This window comes from Aquila chrysaetos, chromosome 3 (assembly GCF_900496995.4).
Source record: "Aquila chrysaetos chrysaetos chromosome 3, bAquChr1.4, whole genome shotgun sequence".
Taxonomy (NCBI): domain Eukaryota; kingdom Metazoa; phylum Chordata; class Aves; order Accipitriformes; family Accipitridae; genus Aquila; species Aquila chrysaetos.
The window spans coordinates 923,887-938,993 of record NC_044006.1 but is presented as its reverse complement, the minus strand read 5'-3'; the positions used below and the strand labels follow the sequence as shown (position 1 = coordinate 938,993).

The 15,107-nt window shown below is 59.5% G+C and overlaps 1 protein-coding gene across 2 annotated transcripts in view; it reads right to left on the bottom strand.

The window, feature by feature from the left end:
- NOL4L (nucleolar protein 4 like) overlaps window positions 1-13,467 on the bottom strand; it is a 66,844-nt gene extending 53,377 nt beyond the window's left edge. The window contains exon 1 of one of the 2 annotated variants that reach the window (XM_030008700.2): window positions 13,098-13,467. In XM_030008700.2, the coding sequence (XP_029864560.1) occupies window positions 13,098-13,406 (309 nt within the window). In that variant the 5' untranslated portion in view covers window positions 13,407-13,467. The remainder of the gene's footprint in view (window positions 1-13,097) is intronic. The other variant, XM_030008701.2, reaches the window with a different exon arrangement.
- Window positions 13,468-15,107: the final 1,640 nt, after the last annotated feature.

Genomic DNA, 15,107 nt, shown 5'->3' with positions numbered 1-15,107 from the left:
CCCCGCTCCGCCGCTCCACAGGGAAGCATCCCTTTTCAGAAGGGGGGGATGCTGGAGGGCCATCGGGCACGGGTGCTGGAGCAGGAGCGGGATGGCAGGGAGTGCCGACTGCTTCCCCATCTGCTGTGCTCCACGGCAGATAAAACGCTGCCCTGGCCTTCGCGCGAGGGGCCGATACCAGCCGAATTTGGCTTCCTGTGAGTCAAAAGCCGCTTCCTGCCAGCAGAGCCCTGCCTGATAATGGCTGCACTCTGTTCTCTGGCCGAGGAGCAGACCCTCGGCCCTCGCCTCTTCTCATACTTCCCACGTGAAAGCGTTCATCTCTCTACCTCCCAGCCACAGCATCTCCCCCCCACCCCGCGCAGAACAGAGTCTCTCGGCACGTTAAACTCTCATTTTCCTGCTGCTGTCTGGAAGGGCTGCTGTCACTCTCATCCCCGGGACACCCGTACGGGAGGTCTGGGGCCAGCTGTATCGAGCTGCCCCTCAAGGTCACCTCCCTCGCACGCAGGAGAGAGGCAGCGTCGTTCGCTCTGCCTGCGTTCCTGCTGCCCGCCGGCAGCGGGGCACGGCTGCTGTCCCCCCAGCCGGGTCAGGATCAGGGTTTCCCCGTCCGGCGCTGCAGCGAGCAGCCCCACGGTGTGACCGCGGTTTCCCCAGCCCACGCCCGGCAGCGCTATCTCTGCGGCAATCAGCCGTCCCTCGCCCTTACTGTAAGCCCTCGGTGGTTCCCTCTGCTGCATGCGCAAAGGTGCCGTCACATACCTGTTTTGAGATTAGCAAACCTGGGTTTATGTTTTATCTGAGCACTCTGCTGCTCTTTTCTCTTTAAGGTGCCTTTCTAATTTCCTACAAGTTGTGTTTTGTTCTAAGGGAATTTTTGTTCTTCTGAAAAAAAATTATTAGCTGTAACGGGGAGCGGACGTGCACAGGAAAAAGCGGTTGGACAGAAACTGCAACATACAGCAAGGGATGAAATCCTGCCCTGCCGTCAGAGACATCCCCGTCAGGTGCTTCACAGATTGATACCTCAAGTCCACTTCCCTGGGCAGCCCACCGCCTCCCCGGCTGCCTCCCGCGCCCGGCACCGCGGGTACCACCGGCAGACGGAGCGGTGAGCGCGCGGAGCACAGCCCACCTCTGCAATTACTCCTTCTGCACAGGCTTCAGTACCGAAACAGACGTTTTATTTCAATATGGACTCTTACAACTTTTGATCAAGAAACTGTTCTTGGTACTTCTCATCTCTGGGAAGTCAGCCCTTGATTGGCTTCTATATTTAGACTTCTCCAGGGCTTTAGGAAGTTCACTCCTCATGGTATTTAGGTGTAGGATGAAAGCAGCTTTTGCGGGGGATATGTTAAACCACAGCAGGCTCCCTCTGCTAATGCTGTGAGGAGAATGAAGAGCTAGATTCCTCGAACTTCCCTCTTCCTCTTGTCCCTCATGCCACGGGCACAGTGCGTGCCTTAGAAATAGGCACTGGGGAAATGCTAGGCTGAGAACAATATCAGCTGTATTGCTCATAATAAAAAGAACCCACCAGAAGAATATGGGAAATGCTCTCACTTACAGATTTTGATCTTTTTTCTCCTGGAAATACTTTGCTGGGAAATTTTTCTGATCATTTCTGGTTGAAAAATGGGGGGAAAGCGGTTGCTAAAATGTTGATGATGTTTCTCTGCACTAAGCATTTATATGTCATTTTGCACGAACCACCAAGCAAATGTGAAGCCCCATCCTGTACTTACAGCCTCAGTCCTACTTACTGCAGTAAAAACAGCCCCGGCTCTGCTGATCAGCTGAGCGTCACTCCAGCCCAGGAGAGTTCATTTCTCCAGGGGAAACCAAGGCACAAAGAATAAGTCATTTTCCCAAAGCTACGCGTTGACTCAGGCCAGAAGCCGGCAGACTGGTGTGCCCGAGGCGGCCGCCAGCCTGCACTGGGTGCATTCACATTGTTTCTCTACCCAGAACTGTACACAATACTTTTTTTTTTTTTTTTTTTGCAGAGTAAATACTTCCTTGTGAGGGGGAGCCGGGCGCATTATTTTTAGACGGCAAACAAAGCTGAGGTGTATGTCTTATAGTGGGGGACAGGCGCCTCTTACAAGCGAGCTGCTTTTTCAGCAGCCGCAGCTGAGCCGTCGAGATGGGTCCAGGCCTTTGCTCTGACCTCGGCTTATTCCTCTCCCGGCTCCCAGGCCTGGGAATGAAAACACAGCAGCCTGGGAGGGGCGAGCCTGGAAATGGCAGCCCTGCCTCCAGCTGCCGAGAGGGCTCAGGTGGGCTGCAGCCTTTGCCGCGGGACGCCTCGCCGGCCGGCGCCAAGGGGAGATGCGTGGGCGCAGGGTCTGGTGGGCGGCTGCTCCCCTGGGGAACAGGGCTGCCCTCCATCCCGGGCCTGCCGAGGAGAAGCCCAGCAGGCAGAGAGGCTCGCTCGGATGTCCGCTCTGCCCGGGCGGCAGAGGACATTTTGCACGGCACAGGAGAGCAGAGCTGCTTCCCTGCGAGCACCGGGCTGCGCGCCGGCCGGGGAAGCCGGAGGAGCAGCTGAATCTGGCACGCAGAGGTAAGCACAGCGCTCCCCAATAAACGTGACCCCGTGCCCGCCTGCCAGGAACGAGCAGGGAGCTGGCACTGCCCTGCCTGCGCTGTGCTGCCTGCGGGCAGGGTTACGGGGCAGGCAAGCAGGCTGTTGCAAAGGTAACAAAACACCGGGCGCCGTGGAGCAGCCTAAGCTGCCGTTGGAGCACCGTTTCTCTTGAGTTTGGTGAAAAAGGCTGCTGCAACCTCGTGAGCAGAGCACCCGACTGACCTGCCCGGGAAATCGCTCCTCCGGGGCCGTGGTCTTCCCCACCCGTCAACTGGGGACCATTGCACCGCTCGGTTCTGCGGCGTGCCGTGACCTGCGCGGGAGAAGTGCCGCGCCGTGGCTCGCTAACAGGGAAGGTATCACAGACATTATTATTTGGGGATTATTATAATGTTGGAGTATTTCTGACTATTTTGAAATAGGCAGAGTTAAAATGTGAGTATGGGGGTTTTTTTTAATAAATCTGCAAAGATGGGTAGCAATTTCCTAATGTCATAATGATCTTGGTTTAGGTGATTTGGGGGGGGCATGCTACTGGGGTGGAAAAAAGGGGGGGAAATGGTAAACTGCATTTATAATTAGAAGAGCGTTTGTATTCCATAGCATCATGAAAGAAATCTAAAACTAGAAATCTAAAAAATATTGAAAATATATAGCTGTACCACAAACTCAGAACACGTTTAGAGCTGGGTCTTCCTTGAAGTAACTTATCACTGTGAGCAATCTCCACAGCGCCGAGGCACTAATCTAATAAAGATCACCACCAAAGCAAAATCTTTCAAGTTGGAGGGGGACAAGGCACTGTAACAAGTGATGAGGTTACCTGTCACAGCAAGGTGACCCCTCTCTTCGTGGGAATAGACCCAGCAGTGTTAGGGCAGCTGGGCAACATCACCGTACCTACAGAGAGGACACGGTGATGTCAAAATGAAACTAAGGAGGAGGAGGCACAGAGCCACAGCGGCAGTTCAGCTCATCAGTGGCAAGCGAAATTATGTAAAATAAGTTACAAATGATGCTACAGTGAATCAAGGTCAGGCCGGGCTGAGATGCTGAGCCCTGGATGCATGGCATCCTGGTGTCAGCTCCCTGTTCCCTGGCAATTCAGAGTATGTGGGCCACAGTTGGAGACTCCCACAGGAACAGCAAGATGTGCCTCTAGGAAAATGCTGACAGCTCAGCAGCCGTTTAAAGGTGGGTAAAACGCTTGCACACCCTCCCCTCCCAAAACCCAGCCTCCTCGCCAGGTAAGGGCACTGCCGAGGACTCGAGCCGTGCCGTGCCGCAGGAGCTTCAGCACAGCCCGTCCCTGATGCCGGAGTCTGGAAATGCCCATCTCCCACTTTACACCCGAGCACCACCACATCGCTTGCTGCTGCTCCCCATGAGCGCACGCTGGGTTCAAGAATACTGCGCCTTAAATGCAGACGGTGCCAAACCACAATGGTCACGTCGGACTCCATCACTCCCTTTCCCAACACAGGAACCCAGCAAAACACACGACAGCTACCCTCGGTGAGAGCAGGCACTCCTATTTATTCTGGGCTGCACACGTGGCTCTGCAAGGGCAGGGGGGTCCTATACTGGGAATCGGGCAGGGGGGCACAGGAGAGAGACATCAATGGAAATCTATCAGGTCTCTCCCTGCATTCAGGTAAACCCTTTCTGTATTCTGGCTTGTTTCCATCTTAACCACACTAGGTGGACCCCAACTCTTCCAAAAGCCGAGCTCTGACTTGTAAATAACACCCAGGAAGGATTCCCCATTAGCCTGGGACAACCAAGTGGATTTTTTTGAGCTCTTGACTGAGACTACACATGGGGGGAGCAGAAGTCAAACATGTCCTTTAATGCTCTGTCATGGTAATCCATCCACAGAGACCCCTCTCCCAGGTCTGACACAAGCCAGTAACATCCCATCACATCTGGTCTAATGCCACATCACTGCAGGTTGGACATACGGAGCGGCCTCACATCTGGGTCCCCCTGGTTTTCTGTGAATCCGTGTCTCCAAACAGGGATGCTACTGGGAGCAGAAGAAAGGGAGGGCAAACTAAACGGGGCAGGGAAGCCAGACAATTAATATAACCTGCCCTCTGCGTGAGGAATAAATTGGCAGCTGACAGGTTATAATCTGTGCAAGCAGGATCTTCACAGGAGAGGTGAAGGCTCCATTGGGGGCCAATTGGATGGTTAATTAGGAGGACAAAGCAGAAGATTCATGAAAATGTTTATGAAACAGTGCTTGGCAAGGGAGCCTCTGAGAAACACTCACCAGAGAGGAGTTGCTTTTGGTTAGGAGGAGGAAACACGAGGGTGAAACAGCAGAACCGAGCACCGCGAGAGAAAATAGCAATGCAAATGTCCGTAAGAGGGTCAGGGGATTCCCAAGCGCAGTGCAGAACGGTTCAGGGAAGGACCCTATGACATCTAATTTTTCTAGAAACACATGGGCCATGTCCTCCCCCTTCCTCCTCCCTCCCTGGTCCCCACCCCTGTGACCAAAAAAGCCGGGGCAGTGCGGAGCAGCCTCTCGAGGTAGCTGGCAGGCAGCCGCCGCAGCCAGCCAATCGGCGCTCCGTTCGCCGTGCAGAGAAGGGCACGAGGAAAGCAATTAAACCGAAGCTTTGATTAGGACTCACAGATGACTGCTTGTGTTAGAAATGCCTGAGCTTCTTTAAGCGTCTTGGTGGTGGCTGGAGCCGGCCTGATCCCCCCATCCCCTCCTCGGCGCGTTGCTGCTGCAGCAGGAGCGTGACTGATGCTCTCTGTCCCACACACGGCTCCGAGAGCTCAGAGGTAGGAACCAGTTGCTAAGAGACAGGACTGTACTTTCCAGCCCACATCCAGACCTTTGTCACCAGCTCAAGGGCTTTCTGCTGGATCCAAACGCCCGACGCAGGTAAGCGGGAGCAGGCAGGCCTCCTCCCAGCCCGGCACACACGCCTGGTCCCGGCTCGGGGAGCCGCACGACCGGCGTCCAAACTGATGATGGGAAATGACAAACCCGAAAGCATCCCCAAGGGACCAGCTCCCCTGGGCTGGCTGCTTGTCCCAGTGCTGGGAGACTGCAAACTGGAACGCCCTGTCGGTTCCTGGGCACCAGTGCGGATGGTGCTCGCAGCACTGAAACCCAGGTTTTGGATGTCTCGACAGCGTGGGTGAGTGGATGACTCAGGGTTTGCTTTGAGATCACTCCTTCAAATGCAAGCCAAGCCAGGAGTCCCAAACTATCCCTTTTTTGGGGGGTGGGGGGCGCCTGATGTGTCTGAATTCATTTTTAGCCCAGAGACTCCCATAACACTGACCCATCACCATATCTGGCAAGTGGAAAGCCCAAACTCTGAGCCACAGAGACTGAGTTACCCCACCTTCCCCAGAACAACCATTCCCTCTCAGCAAGGAACAGGTCCATCTGAGCCGCTAGCATTGCCTCCGCCTGTGTGTCCAAAGGGAAACGCATCCTCCTGGGCTGCCGAGCTGAAGCAGAGCGAGGACAGAGAGAAACCATTCGCGCAGTGTCTCGGTTTCCCACCTGTCATTCCGTGAAAGGCCCTGTACCGCGCTGGTAAGACACAACCAGCCTCCGCTTAACTTTCAACGACTGCTGCCTTAATCTCAGGCACGCTGGAAAGAAACCGTTGCGCCAAACCTCTGCTCTTACTGTCTGCTCCCATATACACGCACATACAGTCTGCAGCTATTTCTCCTCAAATAAATTGCTACTCTTTGGCACCAGCCATAAAAGTGGCAGTCAGCAGCATTCCAAAAAAGACGACGATTTTGGCCAACAGGTACCTGCCCTCGCTACAATCAGCTAATTAAATCAGACACTGAAACTCAGGGGTGGCTTTGGCCCATCTCGATGCAATTCTTTAGAGGTGGGCAGAGCTAATATGAGATCAGGGAAGGTAATTGCTAATTTGCACTAAAGAAAGAGGTATGAATACGCATTCCTCTGTCACGGCGATGCAGACAAGGTTTTGTGAAGCCAGAGCATCCGCGTGGGCCAGGTGAATGGACGCCCCATCGATGCTCCTCCACGCCTCTGTGGTTTCCCCGCCATTTAATTGTTCACAACGTAAGTTCACAGACTGCTCATATCAGGCCTAATGTAACAGCAAAAACAAAACTGAAGAAATTATATTAGCAGGAGATTACTGCTGAGAATGGTTTGGACAAAGAGACTCTTGAGAAAGTTCTCATTGAAAGGAGCGTGGCCACCTTTCCAGGGCTCTGCTGCTGTCCTTAGTCAGTGACCAAATTCCCCTGCCTGCTCGTGGTCAGAGCAAGCCCCTCTGAGTCACAGGCTGCGAGGAGAGGTGAGAACAGCCTACATATCGCTCTTACAGACAGTCCTCTCAGCTCCTTGTTAATTCAGGGCCCTAAGCACTTGGACCCCTCTTCCTTTGCAAAGGTGGGACGTAACCTGAGGAGTTGGAACAACGGCACCTCATCAGACCTGGATTTCTTTCCCTTCCATTTTAGCTTCATTTAACAAGGCCTTGCAGAGCTGTGCTTGCTTTGTTTGCTTTTTTACCTTCTTCAGAGCAATACCCACCAAGAACCACAAATCTGAAAGCAACTGTGGGGTGAGGGAGACAACTTTTGGGTGAAAGTTATCCAAAAAATGCTGTTCCTCTCGGATCAGCAATGCCGTCGATGTTTCTGGAATCATGTAGGATGTATAGTGTAGATGGCAGAGAGATTATTCTTTTAGAAACTGTTCAGTCAGATATCTATCAGGGGACTGGGACCAGGAGGAGTGGTGGGATGCGGGACCTTTGCTGATGCGACTCCAGGTCTGATGAGCGCCGGTGACCCAAGCCAGTCCCCGAGGCTGGAGCTGTCTGGGGATGGTGGCATCTCCCACCGGAGCTGCGCCACGTGTGCCGTACCGCAATACTAACGACCACCGTGGGGCTGCCTTTTAATCAGGCTTGCAGTCTTGGCAGAAAAAAAAGCAAGGACTGAATTAGATGCTGGTTTCCCCCCTTATCCCCAGAAGCGGCTTCGGCAGGCTGTCCCAGAGGGGTGGGAGTGGGCAGGAGCTGGAAACGGGCTCTGCTGCCAGATCTCCTGCTCCCGGCTCGGCAAGGAACTTCATTCTGCCAGTCTGTGTAACTGCAGATCGTCAGAGCTCTTTAAATTCACTGTGCAAAGGTACTGGAGGCTTTTGCTGCTGCCTGGTGAGCTTAAGCCAGCTCTCGGGCCCAGAGGACTAGGTATCACTGCTGTGACTCTTACCATGAGCAGCTTCAGAAGTAAAAACTGCGACTCACGTTGTGCAAACTTGGAGCCGAATCTGGAAGGGATGTTGATGTAGGAGATTTTCTCTAGACTGGGTTGGCTGGGACCACGCACCTGGGCCAGCATCGTGCCGGTCTCCTAAGTGCACATTTAAATGTAAACCTGCCATCAGTTCAGCTCCTTGACAAAGCCAGCGCTGCCCCGCACACTCAGGGGCAGGCTATTTCATAGCAGGTGTAGGGTCTGTATGCTCTAAGTAAGGCTTGTGCTGTAGAAGTAATAGAGAATTTCTCAGATAATACCCTCAGGCCCATTTGCCTTGTCTAAGGCTCTTCTGAATGGTCTTGATTTATTTTTTTTTATCACTTGAAGCCCACAGAAAGTCTAAGTGGTTATTCACATAGTGAAAACCTTCTGTTGACTAATGTTCTTAGAGGTTATAGATGTGCAGCTTTTTGGGGCACTGAATATGGGCATTGAAGGGTACTTGTACCAGGAAAAATGTAGCCTCTATTAGCTGTTGGAGCAGCATCTTTCCAACATGCCTGGCTTCTCAGCTCAAGCGTTCTGCCACTGTGCCGTGCTGTCCCAAGGCCTGGCATCACGGCTTTCACATCACAACGCTCCCTGTCTCCGGAGCTAAAGCATATTTAGGGATAGGCTGTACTGTCAGATTTATCTGGTGTCCCGTGTGATGTTTTTCCTGCTGTCAGTGAAAGGCCTCCACCCATTTTGCTTTTTGGTCTCTTCAATTCTCTTTATAGCGCTCGCCCAGCTATGGTACCTTTCCTCGACTGAATTTCACCAGGCACGACTGTGAAATAATTTCGAACAGCTGGCTCCGGGGGAGCCAGCACAGGTGAACTGTACTTGTACCACAACAGCAACCCCCCTGCACAGATGTCCTCAGCCTTTTAGCAGTGCCCACAGGAACCCCAGAACCTCGTGTCAGCTCTGCAGGGGACAGGGAGAGAGCAGGAAAGCAAAATGAAATGCAGGCAGCGCTGCAGAGCCTACCCAATCCCCGAGCCTCCGCACAGTCCCCGAAGGGCCGGTCTGACACCAGCCTTCCCCCCTGCCTCATCCCGCAATCCTCCAGCCTGCATCACGGGCTGCCAGGATGAATCTGTCCTGCGAGGCTGGCCACCGCTCCGGAGTTGTGACAAGCTCCCACCACGCACGGCGAAGTATGGCATTGATTTAGAGAGTGTACGTAACCGCTCCCGCAGCAACTGCCTGAACCGAAGTCTGAGGCTAACCCTCCCCTGCACACCCTGCTGCTAGAGCCAAACCCATCTGCATCGCTGGTTGTCACCAAAGCGCTGTCCCTTTCCCTGCGCCCAGTCTCCATCTCACTCTACATCTGTATGAGAAAGACTGTCTAAATGATGCTAAATACTTAGGACAAGAGGGACACGAGGTTATAATGAACTGCATCTTAGCACCTTGTCACGAACAAATTCTCCCACAGTTCTTAGCAAATCTGGGGAGAAGGGAGAGTGCTGCGCATCCGTTACCGGGGTTCAGTCCACTCTGCGGATAATGAGGTGTTTTACACCTTAGCGTGCATTAGCCACGTGAAAGGAGGGCAGAGCTGGGCACTTTGGGCTGTATCCATTGTCTGTGCTGCAGTAGCACACAAAGATACCCTCCTCCTCCTCCTCCTCAGTACAGCCTAAACGCGTTTTTTTTCCGACTCCCTGACCTGAAGGATGCAACATCCAGCCCGTAGGTGGATAGGGCTGTCAGACAACAACGTCCTACACTGCTAAACCTCATGTGTTTATCTGCGTAGGGTTTTTTTAATTGTATGTGTTAAATGTCCAGCATCCTTGGGACATTCATCTGGGAAAAAGAAATCTGAACAGTCTCTGTGCCAGACATCCGTCCGCACTGCTGTTCCTATTCCCAGTGCATTCTTTGAGAAGACCACCATCTGCTCTGACCACCACCTAAGGCAGATGCCCCCTTCTCAGTGCACAGTCCCCAGCTCTCAAGCCACCCAAATCTGATTAGGCCTGTTCTGATGAGAGGCCTGGAGGAGGGCAAGGGAAAGTTACTCAGGAGAGAAAATAATAACCACATGTTAATTATGTTTTCGCTACGGATGCACAGAAAATACACGAACCAGCTCAGAATGCGTAAGCCAAAAGGAACAGCTCTACCAGGTTGCTGCTGGGGGGTCATTATTTTTGGGGTTTGGGATTTTTTTTTTTTTTTCCAGAGGAGGAGTGGCCCCAGCCCTGTCAGGGGAAGGAAAGATCTTATCCCCACTGCTGCCCTCTACGCGCTCTTTACCACCTCTCTTCTGGCTTTCACTCCCGGTACCTCGGATTTCCTGTAGCAACCTGCAGATACAGCAGAGCGGCGCGCACCCCCCCGCCTCCCCCTCGGCTGCACCCGGGCTGTGTGTGTTTTGCCTGTCTCTTCAGCCGTGGGACAGTCCCGAGCGCAGTGCTTCTCCGGCAGATGTGCTCCGAGAAGGACGAGCGGACAGGATGAGCTGTATCAGGTTGCTGAGGAGTACGGCCAGGAGAAAGCAACCGAAACGCCGCTCCAGAAGTATTTGGGAAAAGCAGCTGAACAGGCATTAAACCAGAATACACGCTTTACTGTCGAGCAAAAGGCTCCTATCAGCTTCATGAATTATTTGACTGCATGCATGAGAGAAATGAAATACACCCACAAGCCCAGCCCAAACCACGGAGGATGAGGAGAGCACTGAATTATCAGAAGCTGAAGAAAATCCCTGTCAAGTTATCTCTAAATTTGAGAGCCACTTCAGGCAAACCAAAAGGCAGCAACTGCATCCGTCTGAAATGGTCCACGGGACTCCCGGCAGAGAGGGGCACGGTGGGGCTGGGGAGGGCCGGGACAGGGGGGCCAGGAGGCAGCAACTTCTACAGACCCATCGCCGGAGGATTTGGGGGAGCGCGATGACTGGTCTTCCCGACAGCCCGGGGCTCCGTAAAGCGCTCCCAGCCCTAACGTCCGGCAGGCACCGCGGGCTCTGGGAAATAAGCGGTATTGCCCCATGGAAAATTCAGTTGTCCCCCGAGGGCATGCCTGCTTTTTGTTTGTTGGTTTACGGGAGCCTGGGTGTATCTCCTATCCGTAGCCTGCAGGGACTCTGCCACGGAAGATGTGGGGGCCTAGACGCGCTCCTCGCTGAAACTTCATCTGTGCAGAAGCCCTTTGGGAATACGCGGGCTTGCGCCGGCCTGGTTGAGCTGCTGACCCTGGGGACTCCCTCACGGACAAAGGGGAGGGGGCGTCTAGCTAGCAGCAGGGTCGAGGGAGTCTGGCTCGGCCTCTCTGGGGTACCATGACTCTGCAGCATTTGGAAGATCTGGGATAGAGTCGCCGGCTAGATGGAGAGGACCCGGGAGAAGTGCTGTATCTGCGGAAGGGGGTACCGCTCCTAATCCGCCCTCGGCAGGGGCTCTTTGGGGGGGGGGCGAGCGGGAGAGGAGGGCCGCGAAGAGGTCTCAAAAAAAAATGGCAAAGAATTTTTTTGGGGCATGGCATGGGGGAGGGGGGCTGCAAGGGGAGAAAGAAAGGCGCCTCTGAGCACCACGAAGGGAAAGGGAGAAATAATGACCCTTCCCCCTCCCCCCAATAATAAGGCAGACCAGATGGGAGGTAAATAGTGCGTTTAGAAGCATTTGCCACAGATGGGCTGCCCTCAATGGAAGCATCCTCCAGCCACATCAATGCTGGAGTCTGTGTGTGCACAGAAAACACTGCACCCTTTAGAGCAGCGGCAGCAGCAGCAGCAGCGGGGAGAGGAGGGGAGGGGACGGGGAGAGGGGGAAAAAAAAAAAAAAAAAAAAAAAAAATCCCTCCCGGAGCCCTTCTGTGCCCGCTGGCCCGCAGCGGTCCCCGGCGGGGCAGCGGGCCGACCCCCCCCCCCCCCCCCAAAACCCCCCTTCCTCCCCCGGGCAGCGCGGGGGCAGCGGGGCCGGGGAAACGCCGCCGCCGCGCCGGGCGCACCCCTGCGCGCAGGGCCGGTGGGGGGGGGGGGGGGGGCCGCGAAAGTTGCGCGTTTCCCTCCGCGCCGGGGAACGGGGCGCGCTCGGGACGGGAACAATGGGGCGGCGGGGCAGCCCCGGGCGGCGGCGGGGCGGGGAGGCAGGCGGCAGGCAGCAGGCAGGCAGCAGGCAGGCAGGCAGGCAGGCAGGGAGGGAGGCGGCCGGTGCGCCCCGCGCCGCCGGCCCGGCGGGGCGCCGAACAATGAGGCTCCGGCGGGGGAGTTTCCCGGGACGGCGGCCCGCGGGCAGGCGCGGAGGGGGGGGGGGGAGTGTGTGTGTGTGGGGGGGGGGGCTGCCCTAATCCGGGCTCTGCCGCTGCCCGCACACACACACACACACACACACACACACCCCCCCCCGGGGCACCGGCTGCAGCGGCCGCGCCGGGGCGGGCAGCGCCGCGGGACGCCGGGGCCGGGCGAGCCGCAGCGGGCCGGGCTCGCTCCGCTCCGCTCGGCGCGGCGGGCCGGGCAGGGCGCGGCGGCGGCGGCGGGGGCGGCGGGGGGTACCGGCGCCCCCTCCCCGCCGCTCTCTGCCCTTGACTGCAGACCTGTCCCCGGCCGTGGGGCGGATGGGAAATGCCGGGCGAACGTGATCGGACGGGGCGCGGAGGGAGGGGGGGGTGGGGGGCGAGGGGGGGGGGGGCGGCGGGGCCCGTACCGGGCGGCGGCGCGGCCCCCCCGCGGGGGCAGGTGCACGGCGGCGGGCGCGGGGCACCGCCGCTCCCCCCCCCCTCCTCCTTCCGCGCCGGCAGCGCCCGGGGACGGCGGCCGCACCGGATGGGACGGGGACGGGGATGGGGACCGGGGGGGGTATGGGGAGGGCGGGGGGGGGGCGGCGGAAGGTGCGAGGCTCCGGGCGGGCGCCTCTCCCCATCCGCATCCCGGGCGGGTCGGGGCGGCGGGGGTGCGGCGGGTGCCCCGGGAACGGCGGGGGCTGCGGGAGCGGCCGGGCCCCGCGTCGCGCCCCGCATGGGGCATGCGCGCTCCCGGCGGCCGGCGGCGCGGCGGGGCTGGGCCGCCCGGTGCTGACGGGACAGGGCCGGCGCGGCGGTGGCGGGGACAGGGGCCCCGGGGGTGCCCGCCCCCGCCCCGGGCAACCCCCCCCCCCCCCCTCTCCGCTCCCCCCCCCCCCGCCCGCACCCCCGGGGAGGACAGACAGACACGGACAGGCAGGCAGACAGACAGACACAGAGCCCCCGGGGCACGGAGCGCACTAACCGTTCCCGTTTTCACCGGCACATATACCACCACTTGACCCATCTTCGTCGCCTCCCTGGTGCCGTTTCCCAGGCGGAAGCCCTTGGACCGGACCCAGAACTGGAACTTGCCTTTCTCCCCCCCGCCGGAGCCGCCGCCGGAGCCGGATCCCCCCTGCAGCACCTCGGCGATGCGCTGGTACTTGCTCCGGGTCACCGTCTTGGTTTTGGCCGAGTCCCCGTAGGTGCGCAGGCACCAGTCCCGGAACTGCCGCCCCAGCTCGCTGTCCCCGGGGCGGCTCCCCCGCAGCAGCAGCGGCGGCTTCGGCATCGCCCGGCCGGCGGCGGCAAACGGCGGCAACGGCGGCGGCAAACGAACGGCGAACGGCGCCCGGTCCCGCGCCCCGTCCCGGAGCGGCCGGAGGGGCAAGGCGGCGCGGCGCGGCGAAGCCCGGCCGGCGCTGGCGCTGGTGCGGCCCGGGACGGGCTGCGGGGGCGACGGCCGGGATGGAGCGGGGAGGGAGAGGGAGGGAAGGGGAGGGAGGGGGGGGGCGGGGGGTGGAAGGGGGAGGGGAGGGGGGGGGGGGAGGTAGCCGCGGCAAGGGGAGGGGGAGCGCCGGGGGCTCGGACAGCGACCCGGCGAGCCGGGGCGGAGGGAGGCACCGGCGGCGCCAGCAGCAGCAGCAGCCGCTCCTGTCACAGGATCACAGGCGGCTCCGGCTCGTCCCCCCCCCCCCTCCCTCCCTCCCTCCGCCCGCCCGCCCGCCCGTCCCTGCCTCCTCCGCCCCCCTCCGGCCGCCTCCTCCTCTCAGCGGGATCCCACCTGTTAGAGCGGCAGCGACGACGACGACGGGCCCCCCCCCCCCCTTCTTCACCACCACCGCCCGCCCCCTCCCACGGACGGACGGCCCGCCCCGGGGCCGCCGCTTCACCCCCCCCCCCCCCCCCGCCCCGGGCCAGCCCCGGCCCTCGTGCTCCGCGCCGGCCGGCCGCCCACCGATCCCCGCAGCGCTGCCGGTGGGATGCGCTCCCCCGGCTCGGTCGGTGTGTGTCGTCCCCCCCCCCGCCGACCCCCTCCCCGCTCCCCGGCCCGTACGGGCCGGGGAGCGGGGAGGGGGACACGACACTGGGGAGGGGGTGTCGGGGGGCGCGGGTCCCGTTGCCGGTCCCAGACAAAGGGCCGGCGGGGCGCGGACGCACGTGTGCGGCGGGACGGGGCGGCGGGGAGTGGGGGGGGTGCTGGGGGGGGGGGGGTGCGGAGGCGGGCACCTGCCGAGCCGCCGCCGCAGAACCGGGGAGGAGCCGCGGGGGCAGCGGTAGCGACGAGGTCCGCCACCCGCCGGCACGGCCTGGAACGAAACGGGACGAAGCCGGGAAGACCGGGATCGTCCCGCAGCGCCCTCGATCGGGGGGCGGGGGGGGGGGGGGGGGGGGTTGATCGGTTTGTCCCACCGGACCGGGAGAACCGCACCCCGCTTTCCAGCCCGGCCCCGGGGGCGGTCGAGATTCTACCAGCCCCGGAGCGGGAGACAAAGGCCGGACCCCGGCCCCGGTGCCTCGCTCCGCTCCCCCGCAGCCGCCCCCGCCCTCCGCGCCCGGTCCCTGGGCAGGAGCCGGGAGAGCATCCTCCCGGTGGCGGCGGCGGCGGGGGGGGCTGCGGCCGGGCAGCTGTCCCGCGGCGTGACCCAGCCCCGCCACTGCGGCGGGGGAGCGGGGGGGGGGCTCGGGCCACGGTCCCGTTCCTCCGTCTCCGAGGGGTCCTCGGCGGTGGGCGGTCACAGCTGGCCCGGGGGGGGGCGAGACGGGGCCGCGCGTCCCGGTCGGCAGCTGGTGGGTCTGTGTCCCTCCGGCAGTCACACGCGTGTGCCGTGTTTCTGGTGGTGCCGCGCGTGTGCTGCCGGTTTGTCTATGGGTGCCGTGCATGTGGTCTCTGTCCACGGGTGCCGTGCGTGGTCCTGGTCTGTTTATCAGTGTCATGTGTGCTCCCTGTCCATCCGTGTCACAGATGTGCTCCCGGTCTGTCAGTGCCACA